Source organism: Pipistrellus kuhlii, unplaced genomic scaffold (genome assembly GCF_014108245.1).
Source record: "Pipistrellus kuhlii isolate mPipKuh1 unplaced genomic scaffold, mPipKuh1.p scaffold_m20_p_1, whole genome shotgun sequence".
NCBI classification, from domain to species: Eukaryota; Metazoa; Chordata; class Mammalia; order Chiroptera; family Vespertilionidae; genus Pipistrellus; species Pipistrellus kuhlii.
In genome coordinates this window covers 160180104-160198988 of record NW_023425404.1, presented here as the reverse complement: position 1 = coordinate 160198988, position 18885 = coordinate 160180104, and the positions used below count along the sequence as shown (strand labels likewise).

The 18885-nt window shown below is 34.7% G+C and overlaps 1 protein-coding gene across 1 annotated transcript in view; it reads right to left on the bottom strand.

Moving 5' to 3' along the window:
- The window catches only part of LOC118705801 (transmembrane protease serine 11F), a 71949-nt gene that overhangs the window by 45147 nt on the left and 7917 nt on the right, over positions 1-18885 (bottom strand). Inside the window, exon 2 of the mRNA XM_036414911.2 lies at positions 11435-11515. Coding sequence (XP_036270804.1) covers positions 11435-11445 — 11 coding nt within the window. The 5' untranslated portion in view covers positions 11446-11515. The remainder of the gene's footprint in view (positions 1-11434; positions 11516-18885) is intronic.

Genomic DNA, 18885 nt, shown 5'->3' with positions numbered 1-18885 from the left:
ATATAGTTATTCAAAAAATAGTTATTGAAAAAGTTGACTTTGGGAGTAGAATGTTTATATACTCAGAGAATATACAGCCAGGGAGAGATTCAGACATTAAACAATATCATATATATATATATATATATTTATTTATTTATTAGAGGCCCAGTGCATGAAATCTATGCACGGTTGGGGAGGAGGGGGGGATTCTTTAACCCAGCCTGTGCTCTCTCCAATCTGGAACCCCTTGAAGGATGTCCAACTTCATGTTTAGGTCTGATCCTGGTAGGATGGGGCCTAAATGGGCAGTTAGACATCCCTCTCACAATCCAGGACTGCTGGCTCCCAACTGCTCGCCTGCCTGCCTGGCTGTTTGCCCCTAACTGCTTCTGCCCCAGCCTGATCACCCCCTAACCACTCAGCTGCCAGGCTTATTGATGCCTAACTGCTCCCCTTCCAGCCTGTTTGCCCCTAACTGCATTCCTTTGCAGGCCTGGTCACCCCTAATTGTCCTCCCCTGCAGGCTTGATCGTCCCCAACTGTCCTCCCTTGCAGGCCTGTTCCCTCCCAACTCCCCTCCCCTGCTGGCCATCTTGTGATGGCCATCTCGTGTCCACATGAGGGCAGGATCTCTGGCCACATAGGGGCAGCCATCTTGTGTGTTGGGGTTTTGGTCAATCTGCATATTACTCTTTTATTAGATAGAATAAGAGGCCTGGTGCACGGGTGGGGGCCTGCTGGTTTGCCCTGAAGGATGTCCTGGATCAGGGTGGGGGTTCCCTTGTGGCCTAGGGCAGCTTGGGTGAGGGCCTGTGGTGGTTTGCAGGCCGGCCACGCCCCCCGCCCCCCAGGTGACCCAAGTAAAGGCCCAGGTATATGGGATTTATTTATCTTCTACAATTGAAACTTCGTGGCCTGAAGTGGAGGCCTAGGCTGCAGAAACTTGGCTTTCCCCTTCGCCAGGGAAAACCCAAGCCTCCCTCCTGCTCTCTGTGTCCACAGCTATCTTGGTTGGGTTTATTTGCATATTCGCTCCTGATTGGCTGGTGGGTGTGGCTGGTGGGCATGGTTGGTGGATATAGCGGAGGTACAGTCAATTTGCATGTCACTGTTTTATTAGATAGGATAATTACCATGAAATGCTAAAAGGAATGCAAGGTGCATATTACAGGGAAAACTTACCAAAAGTAAGGGATCAGGGAAATTTTCCCTGGGGACATTTAAACCAAAACCTGAGGGGTTATCTAATTAGGTAAAGCTCAAAGGGAGAAGCTTGGGCAGAGCAGGCAAATATAATGTCTGAGTGTAAGGTGAGTAGAAGCCTGTCAAGTTCACATACTGAAAAAATACTAGAGTAGATGAAACATAGTGAGTGTGAAAAGGAACAACCTAAGTCACTGCAAAGAGATATGCAAAATAATTCCACAACTTTTTTTGTATGAGTATACAAAATTAGCTTTATAAATCTGGCCAATAGTATAGCAAATAAAGTTCACCTAAAAACTAGAATGTAGATATACAGAGTTGCATCACATTATTCTGGATATTTTTAATAATTTAGTAATTGTGAAATTTAGAAAATTTCAACTATATTAACAGAGATATCATATAGACAAAAGGGATACAAATTATACAAATACTGCCTGTGATGATTATATAAACAACCTGGCATATCATTAAAATTCCTCTGTCCTTTCTGCCTGTGCTTTATAGTCTATTAGAGGCCTGGTATATGAATTTGTGCATGGGTAGGGTCCCTCAGGGTGTGGAGATCAGGCCCCAGCCTCACAGCCCCACAGCCCTGCCTGGCACCCCACGTTTGCCTGCACCATCCCTTCACCTGCTCCAACATCCCATCATTGGGGCCCATTGGGGCCCATTGCGGCCCATTGCGGCCCATTGCCAGCACCTCATTGCCAGCATCCATCATGTTTCGTGCCACCCCCTTGTGGTCAGCACACGTCCTAGCAAATCGTCAAACTCTCAGTTTCTCAGTCAAACTCCCAGTCGCATGACCAACCAAGGGGGACAGTTTGCATATTAAGCTTTTATTATATAGGATTACCCTGTTCAGCCCTTGATTGTATGCTAATTTAATTGTTACTTACATCTGTAAAGTTTACTTCGTCAAGATTGTAAGCTCCCAAAGAGCAGAGGTTTGTCTTCTGCTTATTTTTATATTTCCAAAGTGTTCTTATTGATGTGAAAAATTTCAACTATAAAAGTGAATCACAATATACCCCAATTTCACAACTTGCCAGCATTTTCCAAGATGAGGAGGAGATAAAACAATATTTGCAAAATAATAATTAAGAAAAAAAACAACTTCCCAGAATCAAATCAAGAATCTCTGATCTGAGGTTATTATTTTGTAGACAAATAGTAGCATATGCCATTTAACAGTAAAGAAAAAAATGAGATTTTCCACTAGATATTAGCACTTCAAACTAGGCAATAGGTAGGACAGTTACTGTTTTCCTCAAAAAAAAAAAAAAAAATGAGCCAGGAATTCTCTTTTCAAATATTGACATAAGGTAAATTAAAAAGAAAAATGCTAAATTATTCCTTTTCTGTTTAATACACCTAGCTGACTGGATCCAGACTGGATCCATGTCTCCTATGTCAATTCTTCCTTTCTGTTTTAGTGTTATGAGATAGCCCAATGGTTTCTGACTAAATTCCCTTTTCAACTCAAATCCACTTCTGACAACTAAAGTAATTTTAACCATCCTCATCCAGCACAGCATAAATGTTTCTTGAGAAACCCATTTTGCTATTCCAGACTGAGTTTGAGAGAATATCTTAGGAGGCAAAAGCAGATTTTAAATAGTCTTAGTGTCTGAAAAAAAGAATTCATAAACTGTTAAGCACAAATTCTCCTGACAAATATTTTGTATTTTCATTGAACATTTTTGGTATGACACCCACAAAGAAATCTTTAATATTTTTTCTATAATTTAGAGACCAAATAGTGATACAAAGTGCTATTAATTATAATAAATTTGAATTTGCCATAAATAATAGCTCTATTATATATATATATACAAGGTGGGGCAAAGTAGGTTTACAATTATTTGTATGGAAAATGATACAAATGAATAAATAATAATACAAGAATAAACTTTTTCTCATACTCTCACAACTGTAAACCTACTTTAGCCCCACTCTGTGTATGACAGATGCCAAAAAGAATGTGCTATTACTATGTAATTTCTGGCAAACTATATAATAAAATGCATAAATATTTATTTTAAAACAATGTTGCTTTCAATAAGCAGCCAATATTTTGCTCTTAGCTTCTTGTATGATTGATTGGTATTAAAGTTTTATACTTCAGTGGTATTTTGCAATCCAGTTAAAAGGGAGGAGCTATGATTAAGATATAAATGTCCTAGATGAAAGAGGTCAACAATGTTCTCATTTAAAACTGATACAATCTGCATATTAAATAAGCAAAATTAACATGTCCCAGAATCTTTGTCACATTTCTGACAGGCCCTGTGCGAAAGAAGTAATGAGTAGGTTAGAGTGCTGCATACAAAGAAGTTTAAGAGTTCCTCATTCTTGGAATTTTCCCCTCCAAGGTTGAGTTGCCTTATCATTGACTAGTAAATAAAAATATCATACAAGCCAAATGCTATTTCATTAGATTTATAATTTTTTAAATAGCCATTCTTTGAAGGTCTGAGTACACATTATATGGTTTCCTGATTGATATAAAATAATCTAATTCCCAGAAGTTTTAGAAGACATATCATATAGTTATGGAATGACATAGAATAGTTGAACTTTAACTTTTGAGCCTTTTAAAGAAAACTTATAAATTATGTGTATAGTTTAAGCAATATAAATGTTAAATTTTGTATTTGTAAGAATACTTAGGGTTTTATTATTGAATTTCATACTCTTTTAGATCCTTCTTTTATTTCCATAAATAGATTAACAGAAATTTACTTCAATGTTTTCATGAAAATCTATTAACCAACTTATACTATTATATCTGGCTACAGATAAAACTCTAAAGAGGAATTACAGAAATAAAGCTTAAGGCTATAGCCATAAGAAGAGCCATATTTTATTAAGTATATCGTAGGATTTGGAATCCACTTTTATGTATATTCTCCTTTGCAGTTAAGTGTGATAAATGCAGCATTAGCATCTGAGTCAAAGAAAATACAATTCTAATAGGTAGCTTATATTATAAATAATGTTTATTTTATTTATTCTAATGTACAGATAACATAATTGAGGCAGATAATCCAGTCCCAGGCACCTAGAACAGCTAATACATAACTTGTTGAATGAAAGTGCATCTTATTTAAAATTTATTCAATCACTGTCAGAAAGAAAATCATTAGGATTTTTTTATGCTTAAATCTGAACTCAACTTTACTATGTTCCTTAATAATAATTTGCAACTCTACCTAAGCCATCCAAATTTTCAAGTAAGGCAGGGTCCTGAGAGAGTCAGGACAAATAAATCCCTACAATACAAACAGTACAACATTACTAACAAATTGGTTCAGAGTTCATAAATTTGTGAATGAAGAAATTCTTGGCTAATAAGCCATATCTTCAAATTGTCACAATGTTGTTATAAGAAGTGTTTAATATTCTTTAACAGCTGTTGTCAGCAAGAGAATGATAGCAGCTGACCAGCTAAATTAATTGAAAGAAGGGGAAATGAATGGTTTACCCAATTTTAAAATAGTAAATATTGACTAAATTCTTGCTGCTCTTGTTGAGCCAAGGGGTAGAGAATACAGAAGCAATCCTAAGCATAATATAGTTGCCCCTTCCCCCCCCCAAAAAAAATGACTCATGAAAGGCAAGGATCTAAGTCTGTGTTTACTTCTAAGGAAGACATATTAATTGAGTAAGCTTTGCTAAAAATGTGAAAGGTAGCCCTAAGTGGTTTGGCTCAGTGGATAGAGCATCCACCTGTGGACTGAAGGATCCAGGTTTGATTATGGTCAGGGCACATGCAGACTCAATCCCCAAGAGGTAGCTGATCAATGATTCTCTCTGATCATTGATGTTTCTATCTCTCTCTCCCTCTCAATTCCTCTCTGAAATAAATAAAAACATATTTTTTAAAAAATGTAAAAAGGTGAAGGTACTTGTCTTAACCATTTTATCTGATAATATCCCAAGTACCCAATCATAATACCTATTAGTTAATGTATTCTTAAAAGTGACATGATATACTAGTATAAGCAATGAAAATAAAAGGAATTAATCTTTCCTCTACCTTATCAATAGCAAATTAGTGGCCAGTACCACCTGAAGCAACCAAAGTTTGAGATTGGAAATGAAGCCATCATCAGACACTAGTAACCATCCAGGAGAAAGATGATTATGAAAGGATGAATGGTAAGTGGGAGGGGAGGGCAAGTAGTAGGGAGTTAATGGGACAGGAAATGCCTCACAGACTTAGTAGAGCAGAGAGCTGAGATGATACCATTGATGCAGTTTCGAGGCAGTGTTCATGCTAATTGTCAAATCCAGTCTTTAACAGGCCTCCACAACTTGTTCAGGTCTACTCATTTGACCAAAATCATGATTTTAATGTGAACGATGGGAGTAACATTTCTGACCTGATTTTTAAACTATTTTTATAAAAATGTTATCAAGATGAAACTGTAGATTCTTATTTTGTATCACCTCTCTTAAAATTTGACACCTCATTCATTTTAGGCCTTGTGCTTGTTCAAGTTTATTTGTCTGATTATACAAGAATCTTTCAATGGGCCTAAGGGAGCAGATAAAACATGTAAGGCAGTTGTTTGACACCTTGGAGGTCAACCAATTAATTGAATTTCCCCCCCATTTTTTCTTTCAGTAGTGTGTAGACATACCCTCTACCCTGTTTTGCCCTGGATTTTTTTCTTTTATTTTTAAGAGTTAATTCTTGCCAACTTGCTCTATTATATTTCACCTGTTGGGATGTATGTTGAAGAATGGTTGACATTCTAGTATTTAAGCCAATATATTTTAGGTAGTACAAAAATTTTTTCAAATGTTACCTTGATAGCTTTTTAAATTATGTACTTTGAAAGTTGCATTAGTCATTCCCTATATTATATTCTAGAATAAATAAAACAAGATCTGAAGGAGACTTGATAAGTTTGAACCATATGAAATTTCTGATATTCAGTTATTTTTAACTTAAAAAGGGTCAATTTCATATGGTCTCCACTAGTATATTATGCTACTGTATATTTTCTATAGTTATGTTTTAAATTAATTCATTTTTATTTTATATAAAATACCTAAAATGTGGGTTGCTCTTTCCCCCAATGATAATGTTATATAAATTGTCCCATGCCTCAAAACAGCCTGCTTTCAAATTTTGAGCAGAAATAAGCAAGCAATTATAAAAACCTTAACAACTTTGCAAAATTATTTAAAAAACAAGTCAATATGTTTTAAGTACTGGCAACAACTAAAAAGAATCAAGTAAGAGTTAAAGTTTACTCATATATATATATTATTGGAAGAAAACATAAAGTACAGAACCCAATGCAAACATTTTTGATTTGTCTTTGAATTTGTCTAGTCTATAAGCATTTATCTGATGCTTTTATCTCTTCTGTAATAAATTTCTAGAGTCTGAATATATATGTTCCTGAAATGATAAGGGTTCAAATGCTTCATAATAAATAAGGAAGCCATATAGTGATCATATGATTCAAGAGTATAAAAACTTTTTTTTGGCTATTTGTCTCTAAATATCCATTCACCAGTACACAGTACTCCAATACACAATATCCTTTTTTATTTTATTGATTTTTTTACAGAGAGGAAGAGAGAGGGATAGAAAGTTAGAAACATCGAAGAGAGAGAATCATCGATCAGCTGCCTCTTGCACACCCTCTACTGGGGATGTGCCTGCAACCCAAGTACATGCCCTTGACCGGAATCGAAACTGAGACCTTTCAGTCCGAAGGCCACTCTATCCACTGAGCCAAACCGGTTTTGGCACAATATCCTTTTTTAAGAGACTACTACAAATATTTGCTTAAAGCAACATAGACATAGCTTCTTGATCAAATATTGGTTTCCATGCAGTCTTCCTACATTTGTTGAATGGTGTTAAGAGGTCCTATTTAGATCTTCACAAAGCTTCATTAAGCACAGTAGAAAATTTTTCAGTACTTAATGTTTTAAAAATACATTTCACAGATTTATCATTTAGATAAACAAAAGTAGACTGTGGCATGTTATTATGCAAACTAAAATGTCTTGTAAATAAAAGACATCAGTTATCACTATCAGCATTATCATCAAATCCAGGAATTATAAAATAAATGAAGTGAATTAGAAAAATGTTTTTGGGAAAAGTACAAATCCTTACATCATACTTATATTTATAATTCACATCCATTTGTTTGTTAAGTTGGTTATTATGTCTCCTCCTCTAGATTGTCAATCATAAAAATAGAGAATGTGTTTTATTTATGTGTGTCTGTATGTGTATTTGTTTATATGTATGTGTAAACATGTACTGTATACACATAACACATCCTGTGTATGTATAATATATGTAGGTGTATACATATATTTTGTGTGAATAGTGTGCTACTGGTAATAAGCTTTTGTTGAATTAATGAAATTTTAAAAGCTAGTCTATAAACACTTATCTGATGCTTTTATCTCTTCTGTAATAAATTCCCATCAGCACCACAACATATGTACATAGGTGGCCTTGGAATGAATTCTCTCCACTGCTCAGATGTGTTTTTTTTACTTTCTGAATTACTGTAACTCAAATATCTCATACATCCTTTTGAATAAGTATGTTTTAAAAAAAAGTAAGTTTGAAATTTTCATTTATTGCTAATTAACCTCTCCTATTTTTCAGCATCTGTTCTTTGGCTCTAGGCATATTTTATTGTACATCAACCCAGGAATGTTGACAGTCTATGATGGACCAGGCAATATGTTTGGCACTGGGAATGCAGAAAGCTGTCTGCTTAACTGAAGAGATATAATTGAAAAACAAATAATAATACAGAGAAGTGCCAACAGCAATATAAACAATGTCTTATGCAAGTTTGATAGGAAGGCTGTGCTTCAGGAACAATTAAGATGCAGGATGTGAGGGTAGGAGAAAAATTTCACAGTAACTTTGATCAGAATCTTGAAAGAAGACTATAATGTCTTACCAAAGGTGGGAAGGAACATTAATTGGAAGCATATAGTGATTATACGTATAATTCAAAATATGACAACTCTTGAAGACAGAGGACACATGTACATAGGTAGTCTCCCTGCCACTCTTTTTATTTAGCTCTGCAACTGTATCCAGAAGACAAATGAACCATCAAGCTGCTTTGTCCCACGCTAACAGTTCTAAATTGAAAATTTCATCATTTCTTCCTCTTGTTTAATTTTCACTCAACTCTCCTAATGAAGTTCAAATATTTTAATCTGGTACAAAAGTCCTTTTGTAGTCTGACTGTTCACTTCATTTTTATCTGATAACTAGAGGTCCAGTGCACAAAATTCGTGCATGCAGTGTGGGGGGTGTCCCTCAGCCCAGCCTGCACCCTCTCTAATCTGGGACCCCTAAATGGGCAGTTGGACATCCCTCTCACAATACAGGACTGCTGGCTCCCAACTGCTCGCCTGCCTGCCTTCCTGACTGCCCCTAACCGCTTTTGCCTGCTAGCCTGATCACCCCTAATCACTCTTCTGCCAGCCTGACTGATGTCTAACTGCTCCCCTGCCAGCCTGTTTGCCCCCAACTTCCCTCCTCTGCCGACCTGGTCACCCCCAACTGCCCTCCCCTGCAGGCTTGATTGCCCCCAACTGCCCTCCCTTGCAAGCCTGGTCTCGCCCAACTATCCTCTTCTGCTGGCCATCTTGTGGCAGCCATCTTGTGTCCACATGGGGCAGTCATCTTTGACCACATGGGGCAGCTATCTTGTGTGTTGGAGTGATGGTCAATTTGTATATTACTCTTTTATTATATAGGATGCACAATAGTTATTTGTAAGTATATCTCAATTCTCTTGACCTTTGCAAGGGCTATATTCTCAAACCCTAGAATATTTCCTTCTAATAATTCTACTTGCTTTATAGTGCTAAATTCAATTATTGTATTTGCAGAGAAGCTTTTATAAGATTGTGTGGTTACTCTTCTAGCACCTTGCTTTTAGTATTTTATTTTTACACTTATCAGAGTGTGCCATCATGTGGCTTATTGATTTGCTTCTTGCCTCTGAGGTCTCTACTGCTGATAATCATATCTTTAATCTCTACCTTACTGTGGAGAGTAGCAGATATATGGACTAGCAAAAAAAAAAAAGTAAACTCTGGGGTAATTTAAATGATTCTCTAGTACCTTAAGAAAGTTAATGATCTCCATATTCTCCATATTAACTAGCTATTAACTCTTTAGAAATCATAAAATTTAATTATTCCAAAGAACTTTAATGCTATCTAATGTAATGTTTTTAAACATATTTTTTTTTACCATGACCCACAATAAAAAAAAAAAAAATTCTATATCATAGTATGGGACACACACATAAGCAACAGTTTCATAATATAATACTTACACTTACTAATTTACTACTTGGGATATATTAAAATATAATAAAATTAATATTGGATAGTAGCTCATCATTATTTAACACAAAAAACACACAAACAAAATAGTACCAAAATAAAACAAATAATAAACCATTAAAAAATAGCTTTGTTATTATTCAAAACAATGATTTCAAGTCCCAATAATGGTGACAACCTCTTCCCTATTTATTTTACAGTAAACTCTCTCCACAGTTTATAACTAAAAAAGTGAAGTCTTGAGAGGTGATTGTTTAGACAAATAAATGTAAAGCTGAATCTATATACATCTAAATCTCATGCTACTACTCCTACTACACCACAATGAAAAAGAGACAACTTCTGCTAAGAAGCTTTGCATATCTAGTTCATCTGTTCCTTGATACTTTATATCTTGGGCAAAATGAATTCCATTAGTAATCATTTTATCTTATCTCACTGGCACAATCCATAGTTTTTGACAATATCATCCTGGAATGCAATTAGAAAGAATATTTAAAATCCTCAAACCTATAGACTCTGAATTAAAGCTGATGAGGCTCAATATAGAAATTTCATGTCTGCAATGAAATTTCATGTCATTTTTCAGAGTGGAAAAATGAGTGAGTGGAGATGACGTCAAAAATTGAAAAGAGGAAAACCAGGTTAGCAGAAAAGCCATACACACAATTCTGGAAAAAAATGAGAACAGAACTTCAAATTCTCTGCTTATTAATTTTTTAAAACTAAAATCATTAGCTTTTAATAGTTATATAAATATTTGTTAAATATAATTATAAGCTTTTTTCATTGCACTTTTTTTTTTTTACTCTCTTCTTATCTTGGTAAATGAGAAATACACTTCCCTGTCTTTAATAAAAATTTTGGATAATATGTTACATCATGCTAACATGAAAGGGTCTGTGGTGGGACCCATGTGCATGACTCATGCTGTTATTTGAGAGAGCAAAACACTTATCAGATAATGTCAGAGCCTACAAGCCTAAAGTATTATATTTCATTAAAGACAAAATCAAATAACTGAACACTTATAATTACCACAAAATCATGAACACACTTGACACATTAGTCAGTGCAGAATATGTGGGAAACTAGTGTCAGTAGAGAAATCCAGAAGCTCTGTAAGAAGTCTAGTTAGACTAAGCAGGAGTTTAAATGAAATCACTCTGATCAAATAGCAGTTATTCACTAACAAATCTATAAAGCAATAGCCTGAAATTGTCTAGATATAAACATATACAAATTCTTTGCCTTACATTTATTAATTAATCAATTCATTAATTCATTTTGGAGTTGAATTATGACAAATGTCACAAAGTCTAGATTTTGTTAACTCAATGATGTTAGATACCAATATTTTAATTTTCATTATTTCATTCATATGTTGCTACCATACTTTCCATTGTTTAGTAAGAGAAATAAAAACTCTAATTGACTCCCCTCTTAAATTTATTTTGTTTTTCCAGAGTATACCTCTAAGGCAACATAAGACACAAATTTATACAAAGCTATTTGATCATACTAAATTACATGAACTGTATTAAAAACTTTACTCTTTGAAGTACAGGTTCTTCTAAATGTTTAAATAAAACAATTTATTACTACATATAATTTCCATTTTTATTATTTAGAAAGGACTACATTGGTTCATTTGGTTGTAAAAAAAAACAAAAAAGAAAAAACAAAACAACAAAAACTCCTATACTTAAAAACAACAAAATAAAACTTTTAACACAAAAGGCAATAACACATGAAAAACTCTTATTTTTAAAGCACTCTCCACCAACCACCACCTGTACTTTATGACCCACGAGGTGTTAACCTCTCTCCCTGTAGATAACCCGACTGAGAAAAGCAAGCTACTGTGAGTACTTACGCATACATCATGGACCCAGAACTGGGGCAGCTTCTATCCAGACACCATCTGATCTATATCAGCCAGGTCGGGGCTAGGAGGCTGGAAAATAATCACAGTCAATGGTAAGAAGAAAAGAAACAAGTCCAGCAGGTTCAGTGACTGAGGTCTGCAACCAAGACATAGTCTGATAAGAACATGATCGATGTTGTGACAGCCGGGTTCCGCAGAGGAGCTCCAAGCAATGAAGGCCACAAGGTGCAACTGCAGGTGATTCATGGAGGCCACACTTTTCCAGTTGGGGAGGTATGATCGGCACTGAGGCGTGGCCCCAATGTGTTTTGAAAAAAACAACAACAAAATATTAGAGTACATTGGTGGCACTTCTTCATTGGGATTGTGTATCTCTTCCCTTTGAGGGAACCGTGAGTGATGGTGGTGTAGGAAAGACCAGGGCTACAGGCCAGGATGCTTGTTTTTGTCACCTTGATGGTGTGACCATGGGAGAGCTGCTTAGCTCCTGGGGACTTATTTTCCTCACAGAGTAGAATGGCAGAGCCGTAGAAGCTTTTTCTAACACTGTCCATTTTAGCTCCAAATAGAACAGATTTTATTGTAAGAATGTACCCCCAAAAAGGAAAAAATTTTTTCCACAACAACGATAAATACTTTAGTCTTAGTGCATGTGAACTCCCCATTATTCGTACATATTCACTTTAGATAATTATATTCATCCACAGACCTTAAGTCTCAATACACAAATGTCCAATGAAGATCAGTAAAGTTGTAGGATGGATACATTTTTAAATGCATTTTTATTTATTTCAGAGAGGAAAGGAGAGGACGAGAGAGAGATAGAAACATCAATGATGAGAGAGAATTATTGACCGGCTGCCTTGTGCATGGCCTGCCCTGGGAATGGAGCCCAACCTGGGAATATGCCCTGAACTGTGTTAGGGGTGTCGAACTCAATCAGAGAAGGGGCCAAAATCTAAAATCCAGCCTAAATCGCGGGCCGAATGGTTTACTGAACAGTCATAAACTGTCATTGTGATGGAAACGCAGCGGAGTGCAGTGATGACAGCGCGGTGCGGGCCACATTGCAAGGCCTGGCGGGACGGGTTTGGCCCGCGGGCCTTGTGTTTGACACATGTGTATCTAGTTCATAGGTTGATGCTCAACCACTGAGCCAAGCCAGCCAGGCAGGATAGATAATTGTAAGAGTTACTTTTAAAGTTTCTAAGCCAGGGGAAAAAAAGCTATAAACACACATTGTGTTGTTCATACAGAGTTACCTTTATTTAAAATACTGCAAATACTCTAACATTAAAACTTCATATAATAGACTGCTAAGCATTAATATGAATATATTTCCTAAAACACTTGCAAATGGAAAACTGAAGCAGACTGACAGTATGTATAATCATCAACAATATAACAAAAGATGTGAAAATATATTTTGGGACGAAAAATAAATCTCTGAATAAATATTTCACAAAACTTAACAGATCACTTAATTAAATTGAAAATATTAACTTACTTTAGCAAAAGTAACTTTGTTCTTTGAGTGTTTGATTTTTCTCGAGTAAAAACTTATAAAAATCTAACAAAAAGGTACGAAAAAGTTATTAGTTTATGATTATGACCCATTATTATTTTGATTTTTTATATAGTAGTACTTGTGCTAACTTTAAATTCGCTTTGTGCAAATATGCTTTTAAAATGGTTTTAGTAGTTACATTACAATGTTTCTAATTCATAAACAAATATTTTCATTTTTTTGTTAAAACTCATAAAAATATTCTCAGTTCTTTATATTAGTAAATAATAATGCAGTAGAAAATATACTCTGTGGCTTAAGTGAAGAAAATTATGCTAAGCATGTCCAAAGTAAGAACAGGAGCCAGCTTTGAGGCTTTTGGAATGAGATGTCGTATGTACAATTTCTTCTCCTAGTTAAGAAAGTCAGTATTTTCATATTACACCAGAAGGCTGGGGTGGGGGCTTCCAGAGGTACAGTAATATTTAACTAGTGAACGAGCACAGTAGAAACTATTTTATTTTAAAAACCTCAAAAATAGAGGTTCAACTGCTTCCCACGGGAACCTTTCCTGCTATGCATTCTTTCAAATTATCTTCAATTTGGTTTTAAAGGTTCTATTTCTATGTTTGTTTTCAGCTTTCTCTCCTACTTTCACTTTAAGTGAATATAGGGAATGACTTATTTTTATTCTCTGTGGTGGAGTGGGATGGTGGAAAAAGCACCTGCTCCTGGGTTCAGTTCCTGGTGTTATCATTAACTGAACTTGAGAATGTTCTTAACTGTTTACATTTCAGTTTCTCCCGCTGTAAAATGAGGATAATGCTTGTATGTAGTTTAAATGAGACTTAAAATAGTTCCAGGTCCATAATAAAGCTCTCAAAAATTAGGGATTTTATTCTCTCTCTACTCTCAACCCCTCTCTCCTTCCAGGATTCACTGTATTGCTAATTGCTTTCAGTAGACTTCAAAAGTGATATTTTTCTAACTCTTCTCTCTGTATGGTTCTCTTTTCAACAACACATTGTCTCTAGTCCTTTGCTTTACTTGTGATAAAGACTTTGATGTATTGTGTTCTAATTAATGTAACGTATGAAGATTTTTAAATTAATTTCCTTTTTAAGGCTGAAGAGTGATCAGCTAATTCTGAGGGTTAGCAGGCATTAGTAATTTGTACTATCGTAATGAAATTACTTCATGTGAATTTTATTCCATTGCTTCTCAGCATCCTCAGTCACATGTGGGCAGGCACCATACTGGTTTCTACTGCTGCATTGTTGAGTGATTGATTATCAGTCAAAGACAATGAGTGGATGATGCAAAACATCAATGATGAAAAGGCAGCAATAAGATGACATTGTACCAGGACATTAAGGGGAAAGTTAAGATGCTCCCAAATTGATTGCATTTCTTCAGCATCCAAAATAAAATAAAGGAATAGAAAAAGATAACCAGAGTTTATAATGGAATTGTGTACATTTCCCTGTAATTGCAGACTTGATAATAATTAACTAAATTTATGAACTTAATTAAATAGTCATCAGCCAAAAAATAATTTAATCTCATACTTACTAATAGCCTAAATTTTGAGGGCTGATCTTATATTTTGCTTTGCACTTAGTGAGGCAATTAGTGTACTATTTTTTCCATTGAAGAAAGAGCATAAGAGGATTTAATGAAGGATCACATCTTCACTTATATGAGCACTGCTAAAGGGTGATAAAATAGAAGAGTGGAAACTCTTGAGGGAGAAAATATAATAAGTCATGTGGATTAAAATGGATGGATCATTGGCTTAAAGAAAAGGAGACCAGAGTAGGTAGTCTTTCCCTAATTTATATAATAAAATCCCAGTGGTCGTAACACCATAAGGACCCAAGACCAATCATCAGGAAGCTGCATGTGCAGCGAGGCACGTGGGTGGGCAGGGCCACATGATTTTGCGCGATGACATCTAGTATATTATAAGAATTAACAGAAATTATTTGTCCAGAAAACGAAAGTAACAAAAACTAGGACATTCACTGTAAAATTAACTTCATCTCATTAACATATAATGAGATCATTTACATGTGCTCATTAGATTATGAAATTGAAGCAATCAATAAATAATATACATGCATTTTTTTAAATTTCAATTCATAGATCCTAGAGTTGTTTGAACCAGTGTTCAAGACAACCTTTTTTTCAGATCCTAATTATTTCTTTTGGAAACCTTTTATTTTTAAGCAAAATATATGTTTCACATACAAAAGAAATTATTTTATTTCAATTACTTAATTACTTCATTGTAACTACCTTTAAAGTTGTAAACATATTCTACTATCATTCAAATATAAAATACTAAAATGATGCTCTTGTTGATAAATACCTATAATGGTAATTAAAACAATTTTTGTTTTGTTTTAAGCAGTAGAGTAAGACTTTAGGAGCTAACATAGCATTTTTTTATGGTCTCGTGGTTTTGGAAGTTTCTATTTTTAGTTGTACAATAGTAGAATCAAGTAAACATCAAAGGTGAAAAATATATCAATTTTTATATTCTAGAAATTTTCAAAACCACGAAATCAGTTCAATGGAGTCATTGTTAGAGGATGAGGCTAGAGGGCAGATGTAAACCAGAAATTCTTTTATTTTAATGTAAATTTTTTTTTGGTTAATCAGATATTTTTTCCATTGATTTTTATTTGTTTGTTTTTAATATATTTTTATTTATTTCAGAGAGGCAAGGAGAGGGAGAAAGAGATAGAAACATCAATGATGAGAGAGAATCATTGATCAGCTGTTCCCTGCATGTCCCCTACTGGGGATCGAGCCTACAACCCAGGCATGTGCCTTACCTGGAATGGAAACCTGACCTCCTGGTTCATAGGTCAATGCTCAAGTACTGAACCATGCTGGCCAGGCTAAAGCAATCTGTCACAGTTACATTATTGCTGAGCACTCTTTAGCAAATAAGATTAATTTCTATCTACAAATACCTTGCAATTGATCAAAGAAGACAAACATCAAATAATCATAGCAAATTATGTCTGCTCTCACGATTTAGCAGACATAATTTGCTACAGGAGCATACTTAACTACAGTGATGATTCCAGAATTCAGAGAAGCCAAACAAGCAACATTTACTGTCACTAAACATTCACACATTTTATTTCATTCTATCTTTAAGTTAGTTTCTCACCTTGCATTTCATATTTTGCCAAGTAAAAATAGTCTTTAATCTCTGGAAAATTTTTGTGAGACGTATTAATAGGACTCCATGAAATATTTTAAAGACATATCTAGTTTATTCATTTTCATAATTTACCAACTCCTTCCTTGCCCCAAATTAATGATAAGTAATATGAAATGGGAGAGAAGTGGAAAGGAATTTTTACCCAATGTTTTATTTTACATATTAGGTACAAAAAACACGAGAGATTCATAGCAGGTTCTGGAAAAAAAGAAATCTAGCTTTAAATTATGCATTGTTCCCCAACATTCTTTTAACTCATGATTATGTAACTCTTTTAGGCATTATAATACCTTAGACCCAAAAGTTTTGCTAACTCTTAATAATTATGAATAAAATATATTATTTTAATTCATATTTTAACTTCTAAGCCAAAACGGGTCTGATTTTGGTTTTGCTTTCCCCCCAAATCTTATGTTGAGGAGAGAGTGAGGAAACAATATGGAATTTTGTGGTTTTGTTAGCAATTTTCAGTCCATACAGAGAAGAAATTTAGAAAGCTATGATAATCAAGTTAAGAAACACTTTGATCCTTTTGCTCTTTAGTAAATAATATAGAACTAAGAAATTTCTTCTAAAACATTTGTAGTTGAATTTTACAAGGTAGGTAGAAAACTGTTATTTGGTTCCAGAATTGTTAGTTGTTTTTTATTTCACTGTTTTTTTTACAGAGAGGAAGGGAGAGAGATAGAGAGCTAGAAACATAGATGAGAGAGAAACATGGACCAGCTGCCTCCTGCACACACCCCACCAGGGATGCAGCCGCAACCAATGTACATGCCCTTGACTGGAATCAAACCTGGGACCCCTCAGTCCGCAGACCGACGCTCTATCCACTAAGCCAAACCAGTTTCCGTCAGAATTGTTAGTTTTTCTAATGTGAATTGAATGTGTTCCAATATTTTCCAAGTGATATCTATATAAGGACTGAACACATTTTCATATGGTTTGTTTCTTGGATAACTTCACTACGAGTTTACTGTGTGATCTTTGACTAACAATTTAAATTAAGTGATTTAATAGCCTTATTCCACTCACTCATAAACTAGTAGATTTCAGTGAAATGTTGTAATTTTCAAGGAAAATAGTTTTTAACTATACAAAAACAAATTTCTGGGGCTAAATTTAGTTATTTGGGCTATTAAATTAATGTTGGAAATAAAACTTGGAAGAAAAATTTGGTATATTTTCAAAGTTGAGTTTTATTCTTATTTAAAAAAAAAACTTTCTGTGGAAGCATGTGGTCTGAGACATTCAGTCTGAGAATGAGGAAAGTGAAAAATACTTACCTCTACTCTCAATTTTTGAATGACATCATTAATATCATGATGATATTTATTGATAGAAACCTTCGTTTTCTCAGTTTGATAAGCCAAGACTGGTTGCCCTGAGCTGTGTAGATCCCAGAGGTGATGTGACTGGTTCTGATAGCACTTCTTCACATAGTCCTGTTTGCTGAGTTTATAATATGTTAAGATAATGTCTAGGAAATATTTCCTGCTGCCAGAATTTTTTTTTAAGGATTGTTCTCAAGGAATAGTTTATTGATTTTTAGAGAGAGAAAGAGGAAGGAAGAAGAGAGACACATCAATGTGAGAATGTAACATTGTTTGGCTCCTCCTGCATGCCCCATACTAGGGATGGAGCCAGCAACCTGGGTGTGTGCCCTGACCAGGAATCAACAACAATCAATCAACTAAGCCATACCAGCCAAGGTATTTTCTGCTGCCAGAATTTAAAAGAACCACTCCCAAGAGAAAACCTTTATTTTTGCCAATTTAGCTCCTATTATTAACCTTTAGAATGAATCTAGACTAGTTTGATACAGTCTTCAAAGAGAAGGGCTTACCCTCCATGAGGGCGTGAGGCACAAGGTCATCAGCATAGGTTTGGGAGAAAACTCGTAGAACTTACTGTACATTTATTTTTAATCTAAAGAATATTAATAAAAAAGCAAAGCATTACTAATGTTTAATACTTTGATTAACATAGGAATCTTTATTCAGTCTTGGAGCTCAGGTTGTAGGGTACCTATAGCATCCCAGATACCCTAAGGAAAGACTAGGAGTTCAATAGACAATGACACTGATATTTGTTGATTTGCTTTCATCCTATCTAGTTGCATTGCAATTTATGTTTACTTGTTTGGGTGCATTATTTATTAATAAAATTGTCTGCTTTTAGTTATATTCTCTTTACAAAATAGAAAGGATTGAGTGTAAGTAATAAATAAACAGAGGTTTGACCTGTTGGGAAGTATTACTTCTTTCAGAGGAGCATGGGAAAAAGTATAAATTTTTTTTCTCTACCTTTAAATATTATAATACATCCAGCCTCCTTTTAAAATATAAGTAAATTTTAATTACTACTTGGATTAATACCCACTATTCTAGTCTCTTCTACCTCCCCACATCACTCAGAATTAACCACTGCCACCATTTTTTGTGTACAACATTCCTAAATGAGAAAGCATGCACTATGAATATGATCTACTAACATTTTTCAGTGTATACTTTCAAAAATCATAAGGTTATTCTCATTTAGAATCAAGTGGACTAAAATACTCTCATCTTTATCAAATGAAATTGTATCTGAGTAACACAGACCAATCTATTTTTCATTATTGTATATTAGCTGTATCTCATTGACTTTGACTAAAAGAAAAAAAAATGTGCCAAACTGACCAACACACCACAA